General features: G+C 39.4%; 1 protein-coding gene across 1 annotated transcript in view; it reads left to right on the forward strand.

Moving 5' to 3' along the window:
- IGF2R (insulin like growth factor 2 receptor) overlaps positions 1-16,338 on the forward strand; it is a 62,540-nt gene that overhangs the window by 44,243 nt on the left and 1,959 nt on the right. The window contains exons 32-47 of the mRNA XM_086631522.1: positions 251-377; positions 770-892; positions 1,919-2,181; positions 3,841-4,053; positions 4,997-5,146; positions 6,221-6,382; positions 6,878-7,085; positions 7,497-7,643; positions 8,102-8,336; positions 9,332-9,468; positions 10,320-10,434; positions 11,354-11,500; positions 13,503-13,687; positions 14,186-14,372; positions 15,470-15,634; positions 16,249-16,318. Of these exons, the coding sequence (XP_086487648.1) occupies positions 251-377; positions 770-892; positions 1,919-2,181; positions 3,841-4,053; positions 4,997-5,146; positions 6,221-6,382; positions 6,878-7,085; positions 7,497-7,643; positions 8,102-8,336; positions 9,332-9,468; positions 10,320-10,434; positions 11,354-11,500; positions 13,503-13,687; positions 14,186-14,372; positions 15,470-15,634; positions 16,249-16,318 (2,634 nt within the window). The remainder of the gene's footprint in view (positions 1-250; positions 378-769; positions 893-1,918; positions 2,182-3,840; positions 4,054-4,996; positions 5,147-6,220; positions 6,383-6,877; positions 7,086-7,496; positions 7,644-8,101; positions 8,337-9,331; positions 9,469-10,319; positions 10,435-11,353; positions 11,501-13,502; positions 13,688-14,185; positions 14,373-15,469; positions 15,635-16,248; positions 16,319-16,338) is intronic.

Here is a 16,338-nt window from a genome sequence, read left to right on the forward strand (position 1 = left end):
AGGCTGCCTTTAGCTCACCTCTCATCAATTTTTTTACTCCTGATAACAATTCTGTACTGTTGTGTATTTGAAATAGTCGCAGTTAAACACTCTGTCCTTGGGTTAATTCGTTAGACCACGATGGTCTGTTAAGTCCTAGGACTGTCATTTGAATTGAGCTCAGCTACACGCTTCAGGGATAGCCCTACAACATGAAATCTTACAGCATCACTCTGTAGAGATGTCACTCTCTGCACTGTTTCGTGTTTAGGAATCGAAGCCAGAACTTATAACGGCCATAGAAGATTGTGAATATACCTTCTTATGGTTCACCGCTGCTGCGTGTCCTCTTAAAAGTAACATGCAAAATGACTGCCGGGTAACCAATCCTGCAACAGGTAAGGAGGAGGCCTCAGGATTTCATATGTGGAAGAGGCTGCTGGAAGTGGCACTCCTACAGTTGTGTTTTTGAGGGACTTTGTTAGAAAAGGGCAGTGTGACACTTCCTCTGGATGGCAACTAACAAGCTTATTGGTGTGGTGGGTAGAAATATCTTGTAAGGTACTGCAATGTCCCTTGGAGCATAAGCAGTCTATAGTTCTGAAAGTAGTTTTGCCTCTAATTATTAATATGAATTAGTAACTGTTTGCCTTTCTAGCTAGCAGGCAAGTGGAGGTTGGTCGACTTTCCTACTAAATTAAGTTACTGAAAGATTTTAATACAAAGAAATGTCTTGATTTGAATCTGAAAAAAAAAAAAAAGATTAAATTACTCCTTGATCTGCCTACAGGCCACCTCTTTGATTTGACATCATTAAAGCGAGAGTCTGGCTATACCATCAGTGATTCACACAACAGAAATATTGAGTTGAATGTTTGCGCTGAAGCCAAAAGTTCATGTGCTAATGGAGCTGGTAAGCATCTTATCCCCTCTGATACTGTAACCACTGAACACAGAGTACCCAAAGGAAATACTTTTGCTCAAGTTTACAGTAAAATGCAAGGGGCAGGTTTTGTTGCAAATGTGGAAGGAGTGAAAGGACACCTATGTGGCTGAATTGGCTAGGAAAAGATCCTAAAACTGTTTTAGGAAATAAAGCGATGTGTTCCTATCAAACTCCATTCCTAAACTTACAGAGACTGACTTCCAGTCCAATCCCTTTAGGCCCAAATGGGTAAGTATTCTTTTGGACATGAGGAAAAAGGTGTAGATGCTTCTACTGCACCTCTTGGCTGTTTTGAAAAGGAAGAAGTTACAAGCTTCCAGCTCGAGTGAGATGAGCACAAAAATTGCTCCATTGTTATGTTTTGCTGTAGTGCGTCTGCACTGAGCCTTGTGTCTGCACTTCAAACCCTTGCCAACACTTTTTCTAGCTTTCTGTTCTGTTTTGGATGCTTCTGAAACACAAGTAGAAGTTAACTTGCATTTTAAGCTGCTTACTAGCAGGCTGAGTTGCTAGCTCTTCTGTCAAACTGAATATGAGATAATATTTAAGCATCTTAAATCCTAAAATAGTAGTATCGCTTGTGAATTAACAATTATTTTTTTTGTAGTTAGGTGAAAATACTGGATTTGATTTGATTTTTAAGAGGCATTATGATAAAATTATATATAATCTGACTGACGTTTTGTGTTAATCTCTTCATTTTCAGAGAAGTGGTAACCAAACGCTGTGCTCTGTGATTGCTTAAATGTGTACAGATGTAATACATTTTGCTGGTTAATGAAATATCGAAGACAATATTTGGTCTTTCTTTCAGTGCAGTTCAGCTCAGTTTAATGGCAACTCTGGATTGTGTGAAAAAGCCTATCTTTCATAGGACAATTAAAGTGAGACTAAAATCTTAAGTTTCCTGTTGTTCATGTTATAAAGTACAATTTTGAAGGGCAGTTAACATCAGACTTGATGTGTTTTGTTAATTTTTCTTTTTTACTTCAGCTGTCTGCATCACTGGTGGTCCAAAACCAATTAATGCTGGAAAACTGAGTAAAACTTTAACTTATGAAGATCAAGTGTTAAAGCTTGTCTACCAAGATGGAGATCCTTGCCCTGCAGATCCTGACCTGAAGCATAAAAGCTATTTTAGCTTTGTATGCAAGTCTGATGTTGGAGATGACAGCCGGCCTGTTTTTCTGTCTTTTGATGAGCAGACATGCACTAGTTACTTCTCTTGGCATACTTCTTTGGCTTGTGAGGAAGAGGTAAGAATTACTTCTACGGAAAACACTAGTGGGATTATGCATAGTAGCAGTGTATGCTGTAAATTCCTTGAGGGAAAGGTCTCTTCCTGTAGCACAGAACCCAAGCTCATATAGAAGCTCTCAAATACTTTTCTTACTGACTTTTTCAGCAAGGATGAGCAATACTTGGCAAACTTCTGGACTGCGTGGTGAGCCAAGTTAAAACTTTAACACTTCAGAATAACCCCTCTGTGGAACCTACTTAGCTGTTTTTCTGTACAGCTCAAACAGAAGCCACAGGGCATCTTCTTGGGAACTGATTGTTAAGATCCTCCAACGCAACAGGCCAACAAAGCTGAGGTTGAATTGAGGATGGACAGCATCTCTGCATGGGGATAGGTTTTGTTTCTAAGCAAGTGACTAGAGGCCAGGCACATGTGTATGATTAGTTTGCTCAGTGCAAAAACTGATAAACCTTGATAGCGTGAATTTAGGATCTGCCTCTGCTGTATAATGCATGCTGTAATAATGTGATTTGATCAACTCCAGATGAACTGGTGTTCCAGGCAATACTTTGAGCTAGTGTTACTAGCTAAATTAACTAAATTAACTAAAGTTAGTTTTAGCTAGTTAAATTGTTACCAGTGCTGGGTGCGCAGAATAAAAGCCAGCAATCACAATAGAAAGCTAAATGAGACAAATTCAGATCTTTTCTTAATACCTGAACATTAACTTTTGTGAATCTGCCTAATCATTCTTTTCACTGCCTTGATTACTTCTAGTGTGACCATCATTCTCTGTGAAAGTGTTTTTTTCTTACTTATCACTGTCTCAATACTACCACAGCTCTTGCTTCCATTTAGGAAAAACATTTCCCAATTTTCCTTTCCCAACTGTCATGTGTCCCTCCTTTTGTAAGAGTTTTGCTACACATAGCTCTGGTTTCCTTTTCAGTAGTATGTACCATGCTGCAATACAAATCAACAGTGCCTAAAACCATTGTGTTTTCTAGCCTGTTAACTCTGTTCAGTGATTGTTTGTGCACTTCTGATCACTTTTCACAGTGTATCCGCAGTGACCCTAGCTATTCCAGTGTGGTGATAGCTAGGTAGCAGTCATGTTTATTTGTCCTGAAATTAAACAGTAATTTTGTTAGTTGCTGCTTATCTAATATCTAAACAAGAATAGACTTTGCAAATTCCAGGTAGGCTGTCAATAAGCTTATACGCTTTAATACATAAGCATGAAACAGGTTCTGAGGAAACGCAGTGGTCAGGCCATCAACTTGCAGTACAATAACTTTACATTGTCATAACCAAGCTTGTGTATTGGAGGTGGTCCAATGATGTGTGGGGAGAAGAAGGAACTGTAGGATCTACTGATCTCATGGAGACTTAGTGACTATATACGCTGGAGTATGCATAACAGAGCTTTGTCTTGCTGTTGTTCTGATATGGACTCTATTCCATAAGAATGTTTAAATAACTGGTTTTTCATATGTAGCTTGTAGTGCTTAGTATCTATAGACAAAACAAAAATTGTAACAAATGCTGCTTTGCTTCAATCAAATCTGAAACTTTTAAATGAAGCCACACTTCTGGCCCTATGAAGGACAGCGTTTGTCAATAAACCAAAGCAAGTAATAAAAGAATAAGAGCAACAAAACATACTTTCTCGTAGGTGAGGTGCTCAGTATCAAATGGCAGTTCCATTATTGACCTGTCTCCTCTGATCCATCGCACTGGATATTATGAAGCTTTTGTGGATGAAGGTGTAACAGATGTTTCTCCAGACTTCTACATCAACATTTGTGAGCCTCTCAATCCTATCAAAGATGTCAATTGCCCACCTGGAGCAGCTGTTTGCATGGTTCCTGTTAATGACTCACCAATAGTAAGTACTATGCCTGGAATCACCAAAATGTGCATTTCACTGCTAGTTTAGAACAGTAGCCCTGCCTAGAGACCTGATTTGAACCAGAGGCTTGACAACGGGTTAAAGAAATAGAACACTAAATTAAAATCTACCCTGCACAATTCCCTTTCATCACTTTTCCCTTTGAAGAAGCATTTTCCTATCCTGAACCCCAGTGATTTTTTTGAATGTCAGAAGATTCCATACTGTGACAAATACGAAAAATTACTACAGAGAATTTCTTCGTGTAGTGTTGGCCAAATACAGAGACTGGGAAGCAGAGTGCCTCTTAGTCTGCCATTCTGTGGCACAGAAGTGACGTGCTGGATCCCATGATAGCCTGTTGCAATATGAGGCAGAATATGTCCTAGCATGCTTCAAGATGCATTTAGTACTCCATGTGGGAACTTGACAGCTGCATGAATAGGAAACCTGTGACAGAATATTGATTGACTTGTCTGTGTTATTACCTTGAGAGACAGAGATTCTTACCTTTTGAGGTCTTGTTTGTGAGCTGCAGAAGTTGCATATAAAATGTTGAGATTGTTTTCCATGGACCTCTACGTTGATCTAGGGACCTTACTCCATCATTAATACTACTCTATTTTTAAGTGATGTGTTGGTATTTTGGCACAATTACTTGAAGAAGAATCTATCTGTAAGATGCAGAACCTCCCTGGCTTTTCTTAGAGTGTTTTAGTCAAGCTTAATCAAAGAGTGTTTTGACCTGCTTAACTTGTGTTTTGTTAGGATTGAAATACAACAACTGTTCTTTGAATATAGAATGCGGTTTCCGAAAGTACCATAGTTGTGCTCCTGTGTAAACCAAACAGATGAATCTGAATTGATCTGCATCTCTGGGCTGATCTGAAATCTGAATGTGTCCCATATGTCTTTTAACACATATTTTTTGCTTGTGTAGGATATTGGTCGTGTTACTGAACCTCCCAAGTTAAATGTGGCAGTAAGTGAAGTTTACATCACTTACAACAGTACTACTCCTTGTCAGATAAACAACAAATTGAACTATACTTCTCTTATTGTATTTCACTGCAGCCAAGGAACTAGTCTGGTAAGACATCTGTTAAACTTATGTTGATATTGGTGTGCAATGGGAAGTGGGTAGTACCTGGTGTTAGCTTTGTTTAAAACTTAATCAAGGATTTGTTTCTATCATGTAAGGATGGACTTGTTTCAACAAGGAATATACTTAGTATTTGTATTCTTAACTACTTAAATAGTTAGTACTTAAATAGAGTGCATGAACTTTAGGCTTGAGAGTAGCAGGCTCCGATGGTTTCAAGGATCAGATTCCACTGAAGTAATGTAGCGATAACTTACTGCTGACATTAAACTTAATGCCCTATTGCACCTTGTCTAGGTCCAAAAACTTGTACCATAAGCTGACACGAGACCCAGTGTAACTGTTTGTAAAGCTGTTACTGTGAAATGTTTCCCCTATGTTGTTGTAACCCTTTCCACAATCATAAACAACTTCAAAAATTTGCATTTAGATACTTATGCGTTTATTTTAGGTTGACACCTGAACACTAAATTGAGGTTGCATGGTGATTTGAATCTAATGCTTCTTGAATTTTTTCAATGCTTTAACAAACTGTAGAGAAGCACTTATGTATGATGTTTGACAAACTAGAGCTTGTTGAAGATACCCAGTGGAACTATTTTCTGTCAACATGGGGTATGAGCTGAAACTCTAGATCGCTCAATGTTACACAGACCATTCTCATATTTTTTATTTAAAATGACAAAGGAAACAGCATTCTCTCTAAACCTTAACTCAGTGAACTTTCTTAATGTTCTCTACCATGGGGAAACACATCTGTCTCACGCTTTTGTTGCTACTTGCAACTAAACTGAACATCAACATCTCGACCTTAATCAATAAGAAGGCTTGTGTACTTCAATTACCGCTTTGTTTGTTTTCTGGAGTTAGGTAGAATGTGCTTTATTTGTAGGGTTTTTTTGATACTGGTTGTAATATGAAGGTACAGTGTTTGTCCTACTCAGTAAAGTCTAGCCTCAGTTATAACTGAGGCTAACTGTTGAAGGGGCAGGAAATGCAGAAAGAACAACAAACTCTCCAAAAATTAAACCTAATGTGTTTTGCTGTGTTCTTCGGTAACAGGGCAAGCCAAAGATGATAAGGAAACTTGATTGCAGTTTTGTGTTTGAGTGGGAAACTCCGGTTGTGTGTCCTGATAGAGTGAAAACTTCAGGCTGCTCTGTGACTGATGAACAGCTACACTATACTTTTAACCTGACCAGCCTGTCTGGAAGATCATTCGAGGTAATGCCTTCTGGTGGTGTGATTTATTAATATTTTTTTTAATTGCTTATTGCTATCAATGTTTTAAAACTGAAGTAGCTGTTTCTTTTAAGCATCCTGGGGTGTGAGAAGAGACTGAAGCATGTGCTGCAGCTATAGTCAGTGTTTATATTTGTTTGGCCACTAACAGAGGGAATAATATTAGTTTTTCAGTGTTTTTGAGAGGGAAATCGTGGATGTACTGATGGGGAAAGGAAGGAGAAATCTTGGCCTGTGGCACACATGAAAACAAGTCTGCTGAACGGACTACATCCTGGTGCTGTGGGTGTACTTTATCTGCAGTTTTGCCATATTAAGGAAGGCCAGGCTTGCAAAATTTGTTATCTTATTTTCCTCCTGTGTTATGCAAGCACTGCCTGAGACTTGGTTTATAAAGCACTTGAGGTAGTTCTTTGTAAGTATTGACTGTAGGCTCTGAGGCAGCCTTGTTTGTGATGCTTCTGGATGTCCACACAGGTATTTTCTGGATCCAACAGTTACCATGTTGGTGTATGCCGTAAGGCAACAGACTTGCCTCAGGGAAAATGCAAAGATGGGGCAGTGTGTCTGACATCTGAAAGTGGTGTGTCATCTTTTGGAAACATAAAGGAAATGAAAATGGACTATAGCCACCAGGATGAAACGGTCATCTTGCAATATACAGGAGGTGATCGGTGCCCCACAGGTAAGATTGAAACAGGCTCATTCTTTATATAAAAACTTGTCAGCTTTTTTTACCCTTAAAATATGGGATTTCGCTGTGATAGGAGGGAAGCAACGTGGATTTTGCATATATTACTAGAAACACATAGTTTCGCTAAATCACACGCACCGTACTAATCTGCAACACCAACATATATCTCCTAGAAGAGAGAATGCAACTTCTCTGTAGGGGTGATCATAGCTAACTGTGCACGACATCCTAGTTTTCTAATAGGATTTAGACTCAAATGTTTCAGTATTTCTGTTGTCTGCCTCTAGCTATGACTTTTCTTGAAGTACTATTGAAGTACAAGCTTTGGATATGTTCCTAAATATGGATATGCTTGCTATTCTACTGCATGTTATTAAGAGGAGATATACTTTTCTTTCTCAGTGACTGAAAAGGGAGAGCTTTGTGTGTTCCCCTTCAAGTACAAAGGGAAGAACTATGAGGAATGTATTACAGAAGAAAAGAATAGGCCATGGTGTGCTACAACTGGAAACTACCAGGGAGATGGAAAGTGGGGATTTTGTGTTAATGGTAAGAAATTCCTCTACTTCAAGTGCAAAGATCTGAGCTAGCACAGGGAGTTAGTCATCAGGCTAGGCAAAAGACCTTTGGTGCCAATACAGTGGAAGTAAAGGGGTAGGAGTGAGCAAGACAAGGAATCTGTGGGACAAACCTGACTTTACTCAAGAAAGTAAGCAAAATAGTTTTGAAATAAAAAATTCATGCCTTTAGATCACAAGTGTCCTAGTCATAAGTGATGACTCTGCTTTGATGGCGATTAAAGGAACACTACTTTTTAGAAAGCAGGAAAGCTAACCTAGGGAATAAAATTGCTAGGTAAAGCATTTGTGCCTCTCTGCTATCTAAAACAATACCTGATTAAAATTTTTGATGATATTGCAAAATTGTTACACTAAAATCCATACATGCCTGACAGCCTCTGGCAAAATATTTTTTCCTTTTTTTTTTTCCAACCTTCCTCCTTATAGCAACTGCAAGAAGGGAATCTACTATTATCTTCACATGTGACGAAAATGCTGGTGTTGGGAGACCACGCTTTCTGAGTGAGACACTTGGCTGTGCTGTGACATTTGAATGGAAGACTCAGGCCGTTTGTCCGCCCAAGAGGATGGAGTGCAAGTTTGTGCAAAAACACAGAACTTACGATTTGAGAATGCTCTCTTCCCTGACAGGATCATGGATCTTTTTCCACAATGGAAACTCGTGAGTAATGAGTAATTCCCAGGGAGCAGCTTGCTAATCAATACAGTTGAAGTTGTAATGTGGCATAGTGCTTCTGTTGGGTCCCTGTTCAGATTCTGTTTAAATTGCTGACCGTTTCTTGAAATTGTCAATGCTTAACACTGCATATAGACAAAAAAAAACCCAAAACAAACCAAAAAAGGAACTCGTTTTAACTGAAGAGGATGAGTGATTACTGTCTTCATCCTTACCCGTTCCCTCTATTGGTAACCCTTTTTAGAGGATGCATAAGTCTAAACTAAAAGCTTTTTAAAGGCATTCTATTTAAACTGGTATCTTAACGAAGTAATTTTGTAGTTCAAATGCAATTTTTTGAATTCTTAATTATGCTAAACAAAAGTCTTGACTTAGTTGTCTTTTGACTCAAGTGTGTAACTTCTTGTCTAAGGTTTAAGTAGGGCTTTTTAACCTCCATCCTTCTAAGTATCACCTTACAGGAAAATATGAATGACAGGAAGTCATCAACCTCTCCAGCCTTCTCCCTTCAGTTAGCAAATAGAAGTGAACTCACAAGGATGAGAGGATCTAGTTCTAGACTTATGATAAACTGCTGGCTAATAAAACTGTTTCATTTTACTGCCTTGCTACTAGTTCCTCTGTTCTAATAAAACTTGACTGGTATAGCTCCAAAGAGACACTGAGTTTAGGATAGTACTGTAACTTTTATAGCTGAAAAAACTTTTGGACGTTTCTTGACTTGGTTCTAATTTCTAGTTTTGATGTAGGTCAAAATTAACTACTGAATTAACATGGTAAATGATCAATCTTTTTGCACAGTCATTTACTTGAAAATGACAGAAGTAATCTGCTAAACCTTAGTACATGCTTTATTCTGTCAGCTAATTAGAGTATTTAATTTCTTTCAACCTGGCTAGCTTGCCATGAGGATTTTATATCTTGCTTTTTTGGTTTAGCCTAAGTTAACTTTAAAGTTTTGTCTACCATGTTCTCTATAGGTACTATGTGAATCTCTGTCAGAGAGTACATGAAGGACCCACAGGCTGTCCTGAAAGAGCCAGTATTTGCAGGAAAAGCAACAATGGAGATGTTCAAGTTCTTGGACTTGTTCATACACAGAAGCTGAATGTGACAGGTAGAGTTACTTTTATTCCTGTGAGAGCTAGAGATGGTTAAATCTTACAACCTAGCTATAGTGGTTCTTAAACCATGGTGAAGCCTACATTTTGAAATATCTTTATCAGTGAATCTTCTGTTTAAAAACAAAACCAGTAAATGCTACTGCTCAAACTTAAGTGGTGTTTAAGCCATGAGGAAACATTGAAGCAAATAAACAGTGTTGTCATTAAAGCTGTAAGAAGTGAATTGTCTGTCTGAACATCAAGAAACACTTTTACAAAGGGAGTGACTGAGCACTGGCACAGGTTGCCCAAAGAGGTTGTGGAGTCTCCTACCTTGGAGATATTCAAAGATAATTATTTCATTTGGTCTTGGGCAACTGGCTCTAGGTGGCCCTGCTTGAGCAAGAGATTTGGACAAGATGACTTCCACAGGTCCCTTCCAACCTCAACCAGTCTGTGATTCTGTAACTGTGGGAAGGGCAATTATTTTTGTTCATCCCATTTTGAAAGACTTGTTTGATGTTCACTGACTTCTTCAATTAAAGCAGTATGTGAAAGATGACTCATTGGCTTCACCCTTAAGAAAAAGAATAAAAAGAATCTCAACTTTACTCAAGCTTTCAGTTTAAAGAACTTTTTTAAATTACTGCTGACTAAACATAAATACAAAGGTGTGATTTTTAAATGGTCATCAGTGTGAAGGCCTCTGATTACTAAAGAGCTGTAATTGATATATGATCTATGCAGGGGAAAAAAAAAATAATCCTAGAAGTTAATCTAAAGTAATGAAGTCTGGAGAATGAGCAAAGGGAATTTCTAACAGCTGCATACAAAAAGCTGGAGTGTCACCATTTTTCTCTTCTAGGTGATACGGTGTATATTAGTTATTCCAGTGGGCAGGAATGTAGGAAAAACAGGAAAGTAACGACAATTATAGAACTGAAGTGTGCAAAAACAGTTGGCATGCCCATGCTGCAGAGGTGAGTAACAAATTAACATTCCACTGATCTTCATAGTTTATTCTTTTGTAACTCTCTAGTAAACTGTAAGTCTCAGGACAATGTCTGTTCTGTTGGACAGTCCCTAAGATAATCCTGGTCTGTTCTTGTAAGACATGGATCTTCTGGAGTTTCTGCACCTGTTCACTTCCATAAACTTGTATTCTGTTTTGCTTTTTAAATTTCTGGGCAAAAATTTAAGCATTCTACTTCCAAATTAGATCTGACAATGGCTGGTATGCCGTCGTTCTCAATATCAGTTGTAGTAACTTAACTTTGCTCAAAATCTGTTTATTAGAGAACACTTATGTAGATAAGTGACTGAGCTAATAAAACATGGTTTACTGTTGCCTCAATACAGGTTATTTAACTAGAAGTCGTCCAAAGGGAGGTATATGTGCATGATCACAAATAGTAAGAAAGCTTGATGGTGTTTTGCTCGGTCTTTTGGTTAACTGCATGTTGTTTATAGAATTGGGAAGCTGAGCAAGATGTTCTGTATAGAGTCAAAGAACTGGGCAGCAAGATCTGATTAGCTTATACTCCTTGTCCTAGTTACACAATGTGCAGCACATTAAACCTGCTAAGAGCAGCCTGATGTGTTTGTTAGCTAAAACATATTGATAAAACTCTCTCATACACTGTGTGGCTTCTGGAACTTGTGAAGTAGGAAGTTCAAGTGCAGCCAGGTCTTTTAGGTCTTGGAACTGCAGAAAAGTGCAGTGCAACTCTTCAAAGAGCATTTTTTGAGTGCTTCTTGACTATTTTAGCTGACTCTTGGCACGATTCTTAGGCAGGATGTTACCACATGTGGGTTAGCAGCTGTGTGTCTTCCCTTTTTCAAGATACTAAGCACTTGTTACTGTTTCCTGGAATCATGAGTGTGTCCATTATTTGGTAGGATTGATGAAGAAAACTGTGCTTACTACATCACCTGGGAGACACGTGCAGCTTGTGCTGTGAAGCAGCAGGAGGTGGAGGTGGTGGATGGAACGGTTATTAATCCTGCAACTGGGAAAAACTTCTCTTTAGGAGATGTTTATTACAAGTAAGTAAAAAAACCAAACACACCCCAAAAACCCCCGAACAACAAAACCCCAAGAACAATCAAAAACCACAACACTTTAGTCCTGTAGAACTGTACTGCAAGAAAAGAGAGCATGGTGTGAGTATTCTGTTGCCTTAACAGTTCTTAGCTGTCAGGTGAAAACAGCACTGAATTCACCTTGTACCAGTGACTGACTTAAAGACCTGATTAGTACTGCAACTCACAGCTGGGCTTATAGCATTGAGCATGTTCAGGTGTACTCAAGACTAGTCTAAAACCTGCACACACATACTCACCTCAGTGTTAGATCTCTTTATTGTGGGTTATTGCTCTCTTCCGTAGTGTATAGACATCAGTTCAATGCCAGAGAACTTGATTATTTTTTTTGTGTCTGGAATATCCCCTGGCTTTTTACATAGCACCCTTTTTCCTTCTAAGACAATCTATAGGGAAGTAGGAGCCCATACTTCAGAAGCCTTTGAAATGAGGAAGGACAGCTCTGGAGGAATGGTCAAGCATGACTGAACTCAGGAGATAGAGGGGGAGACCGGCAGTTACACTGACTGTACTACACATTGCACATATCTCTGGTCCAGAATCTCTTATAAACTACTGTATTTAGCATCAATGCTAGTGTTATGGAAGGAAATCTGCTCATACTAGTGTTATGGGAAGAATAAACTCTGCTTGCAGGGCACAAGGATTGGAGTAACTGAGCAGAAGTCTTGTGAATAAACCTGCTCTGCAGACATCGTGATAGCATTATAAGCATAGAGGAAAAAAAATAAATCAAACAGGCCTGGCTAAAGGAGGAGAGGAAGTCAGGACAAAAATAAAACTTGGTGTAGTGTGAGATTAAAGGCATGCCATGTTTGAGCAAGCTCAGCCTTGGAGCAGATGACTAGAACAAATAGCTGTGAATCTCAGAGCATTGTGACTGACCAGCGGTGTGAAAGGATACAATTTTAAATAGTGCTTAAGTAACACTTGTGGGTAGAACTAGTTACCCTTCTGGAGAAGACAGCTAAGCTATGCTATTTATCATAGAATCATCTGGTTGGAAGAGATCCTCAAGATCGAGTCCAACCATTCACCCTGCACTGTCAGGGTCCCTAAACCATGTTGCTCAACACCAAATCTACACGTTTTTTAAACACCTCCAGGGATGAGGACTCCACCACCTTGCTGGGCAGCCTGTTCCAATACTTCACAACCCTCTCTGTAAAGAAATTTTTCCTGATATCTAACCTAAACTTCCCCTGGCGTAACTTGAGGCCATTCCCTCTTGTCCTGTCATTCATAATGTGGGGGAAGAGACCAACCCCCATCTGCCTACAACTTCCTTTCAGGTAATTGTAGAGAGCGATAAGGTCCCCCCGAGCCTCCTCTTCTCCAGACTAAACAGTCCCAGCTCCCTCAGCCGTTCCTCATAGGACAAGTTCTCTAAACCCTTCACTGGTTTTGTTGCCCTTCTCTGAACCCGCTCCAGCACCTCAATGTCCTTCTTGAAGTGAGGGGCCCAAAACTGTACACAGTACTCCAGGTGTGGCCTCACCAGTGCTGAGCATAGATAGGGAGACAATCACTTCCCTGCTCCTGCTGGCCACACTGTTTCTGATACATGCCAGGATTCCCTGTCATAGCTACAGAGCATGCAATATGATTGTTATGGTCAGTAGGCTAGCTTGCGTATGAGCTGCTGAATCATGCTTTTGTCTGCAGTTGATCTTAATCCTTTGGAGGTATTTACATGTTCATACACCCGTTCAGGGCAATATAACTAGAAAAGTTTACTTCTTGTGCTTTCTTAGATTATATTTATGCTAAATATAATCCTCATTGTATTGTTCAGGGATCTTTTCTGGTTGATGAATCAGTCAGTCCAACTTGCTCTGGAATCAACCAGTGGTAGCAACTACCACTGCTGCCAGTCATATGTCTTGGGAATAACCTAAATCTGTGTTTAGACTTAAGGGATAGACCTGCCCTTTTGTTTCCTTAGGTCGTACACAGCTTCTGGTGACATTCGGACAAATGGTGATAAATATGTCTATGAAATTCAACTTTCTGGTATAAGAAACTCAAGTTTCTCAGAATGCTCTGGAGCAAACATCTGCCAGGTTAAAACTAATGAACGTCGCTTTCGGAGAATTGGTTCTGCCAGAAAAGCTAAATACTACGTTGAGGGTAAGTACTTGCTCACTAGCCAGAATTGCTTGATACTCGTATGTGAATTGCTTCGTCAGAAAATGGTTCTTATTTCTCAACGTCTGTGCTAATCCATTTCTGTAAAGGTATCCAGAGTCTATATAGCACAATTTAGTTTGTTTTTTTTCTTCTTGTGTAAGCTCAGTTGCAAATGTGGCCTTAATAGGGTTTGGGCTTGACACTTGTTGAAAGACTTTGGTAGAAACAATGCAAGATAGAAGGCTCGGTCTCCTGTTGTCCCTTGTGCTTGTGCTGCATAAACAATGATCTGCTTTATCTAGCTACTTTTTGTTATGAAGAGCTTAGCCCACTGTTCCATAGCAACTGATGGGATCAGCTACATAAAAGTATAAGCTCACCTGCAGATACTGCAAAGTGTAAGCTGTTACTGCAGAACAAATGCATAACTTTGCACAGTCTAGTGTTAATAGCATTCTCAAGGAAGCAGTAAACTATAAGGTTTTCTTCTTGTTGTAGATGATGACTTGGATGTCATATTTTCATCAGACTCCAGATGCGGTAAAGATAAATCAAAGTTTGTGTCTTCAACCATTTTCTTCCACTGCAGTCCACAAGTAAAGGAAGGCATCCCTGAATTCCTTCATGAGACAGCAGATTGCCAGTATTTGTTTACCTGGTACACATCTGCTGTGTGTCCATTAATGTGAGTAGTTAATCATTTTCTGAAAGCAGCTCTTGTCAGCACTTCTCAGCTAAAGGCTTTTTTATATTTGTTTGTCACAGTGATTGTGGAAATAATGAAAAGCTTAAAAAGCAATAGACTCCTGGGTAGATGGAATTGGTGTTCATGTGTGTAATGTTTGGCACGTGACCACTAAATAAAAGCTCACCAAGTTGGTCTGGACCTGAAGCTGCTTGTTTGCATGGAAAATGGAGAGGCATGATGGAATTAACTGTTGTTCTCACTAAGTAAAACCTACTGTAGCTAACAGAACATGCTGTTTCATGTTACTGAAAGGAGTAACTGGTATCTGAGTAAGGCTTTTTGTCCTCCTTGTCTTACTATCTGGAAAACTTTAAAGCCACAGCAAAGACTGGCCTTCCCCTCTATCTACTACTCCTTTAGGCTGGAGTGAAAATCATTACAGGTCTTAGAGGAATGATGAAATATTTCTGCAATTAATTATGATCAGCTTATCTACAGATCCAAAAAGGAGCTATGAGGTGACAGCATTAAAAGGAGAGTGACCGTATCCAGATGCTTACTGGCATTCGGGACATGTAGGCAGCTTCATTGCAAACAATGGAGTAACTACTTCTAGGACTGTTCACTTTCTGGCTGCTAGCTTGAAAACACAAGGAAACTGTTTATTCTGGTTTAAACAGGCAATTAGCCGTTGAGATCTGTGTAGTGCCATAGTCAGCTGGAAGGTAAATAATTGCTGTAGCCTTTGCAGCATGCTCAGGTGCGGGTTTGGTTCTAAAATAGAAACTTTGTGGGGATAGCTGCTGCTGTGTGAGCTCTGGAGTGCCTGGTCACACACTTCAGTCTTGAATGTAGTCAATGTTATGCAGTGTTGGAAAGCACATCAGATGTAGGCACAGTACATACATTTTTATTTTTTCAGTGATTTTTACTTGGAACAAAATCCCCTGAATTCAGTTCTTTGTAGGTTTTAGGTAGGACTGACAGGATGGTGTGGCATGTTTAATTTCTTTGAATCTGTTGTTTCTAATCCAGCTTGCTGCAACTGGTCAATAGATCTTTCTTGTCCTTTTCTTCCCAATTTATGTTATTAGATCAACCAATGATCCAGGAAGCAATGAGCGCCAGACTGATCAGGAAGCCCAAGTACATAAAGGCCTTTCAAGGAGAAGTCAGGCTGTTGGTGCGGTGCTGAGTGTCCTCCTGGTTGTTCTCACTGCATGCCTAATAATCTTGCTGTTCTACAAAAAAGAGAGGAGGTAAGATATGATTGTGAGGCTTTAGAAGTTTCTTTGGTAGTTCTTGGTTTCCTCAGTGAAAGGGAAGTAGTGAACTTTAGAGAAATAAGTTCTGGTTTTCAGTTGGCAGCATCAACTATCAAACCACTGTTGTTTTTTTTTTTAATTCCCCATTACCGCCTGAACGTGCGTTAAGAGGGCTGGAATACACAGTTGAATTGGGCTAGTCTCTATTGTGCACAACTGCTAATTAAACAGGATAAAACAATGTGATAATATTGTTAGTATTTGATATCCGTCTCCTTTTATGGTGTCAAGCTGGAACCATACAACAGCAGCAAGGAACAAGAGCAAGTCCTGCTGATTCTCTGCTTTCCAGATGAGGGTTTTTTTTTCCCTTAGATGTAATGGCCATAGGTGTTTCAGAGCAGTCACCTTGAAGCTGTGGTAAGGGGGAAAATGTACATCATGTACTGAATTTTGTTAGAGTGTTTCAGGGTCAAGTGTCACTATGTGAGAGCTTGCAGCTTGCCTGGTGAAATGCTCTATGTTGATGGTAAAAATCCAGTAAAGAAAAGTGAGGGCTAATAAGGGGCATACAGTCTCACTAACGCAGTATTCTTCCCCTTCTTTAGGGAAATCGTAATAAACAAGATAACCAACTGCTGCAGAAGAACATCCGGTGTTTCCTACAAATACACGAAGGTAATAGTGGCAAAATCAAA

Source organism: Tauraco erythrolophus, chromosome 2 (assembly GCF_009769465.1).
Source record: "Tauraco erythrolophus isolate bTauEry1 chromosome 2, bTauEry1.pri, whole genome shotgun sequence".
NCBI classification, from domain to species: Eukaryota; Metazoa; Chordata; class Aves; order Musophagiformes; family Musophagidae; genus Tauraco; species Tauraco erythrolophus.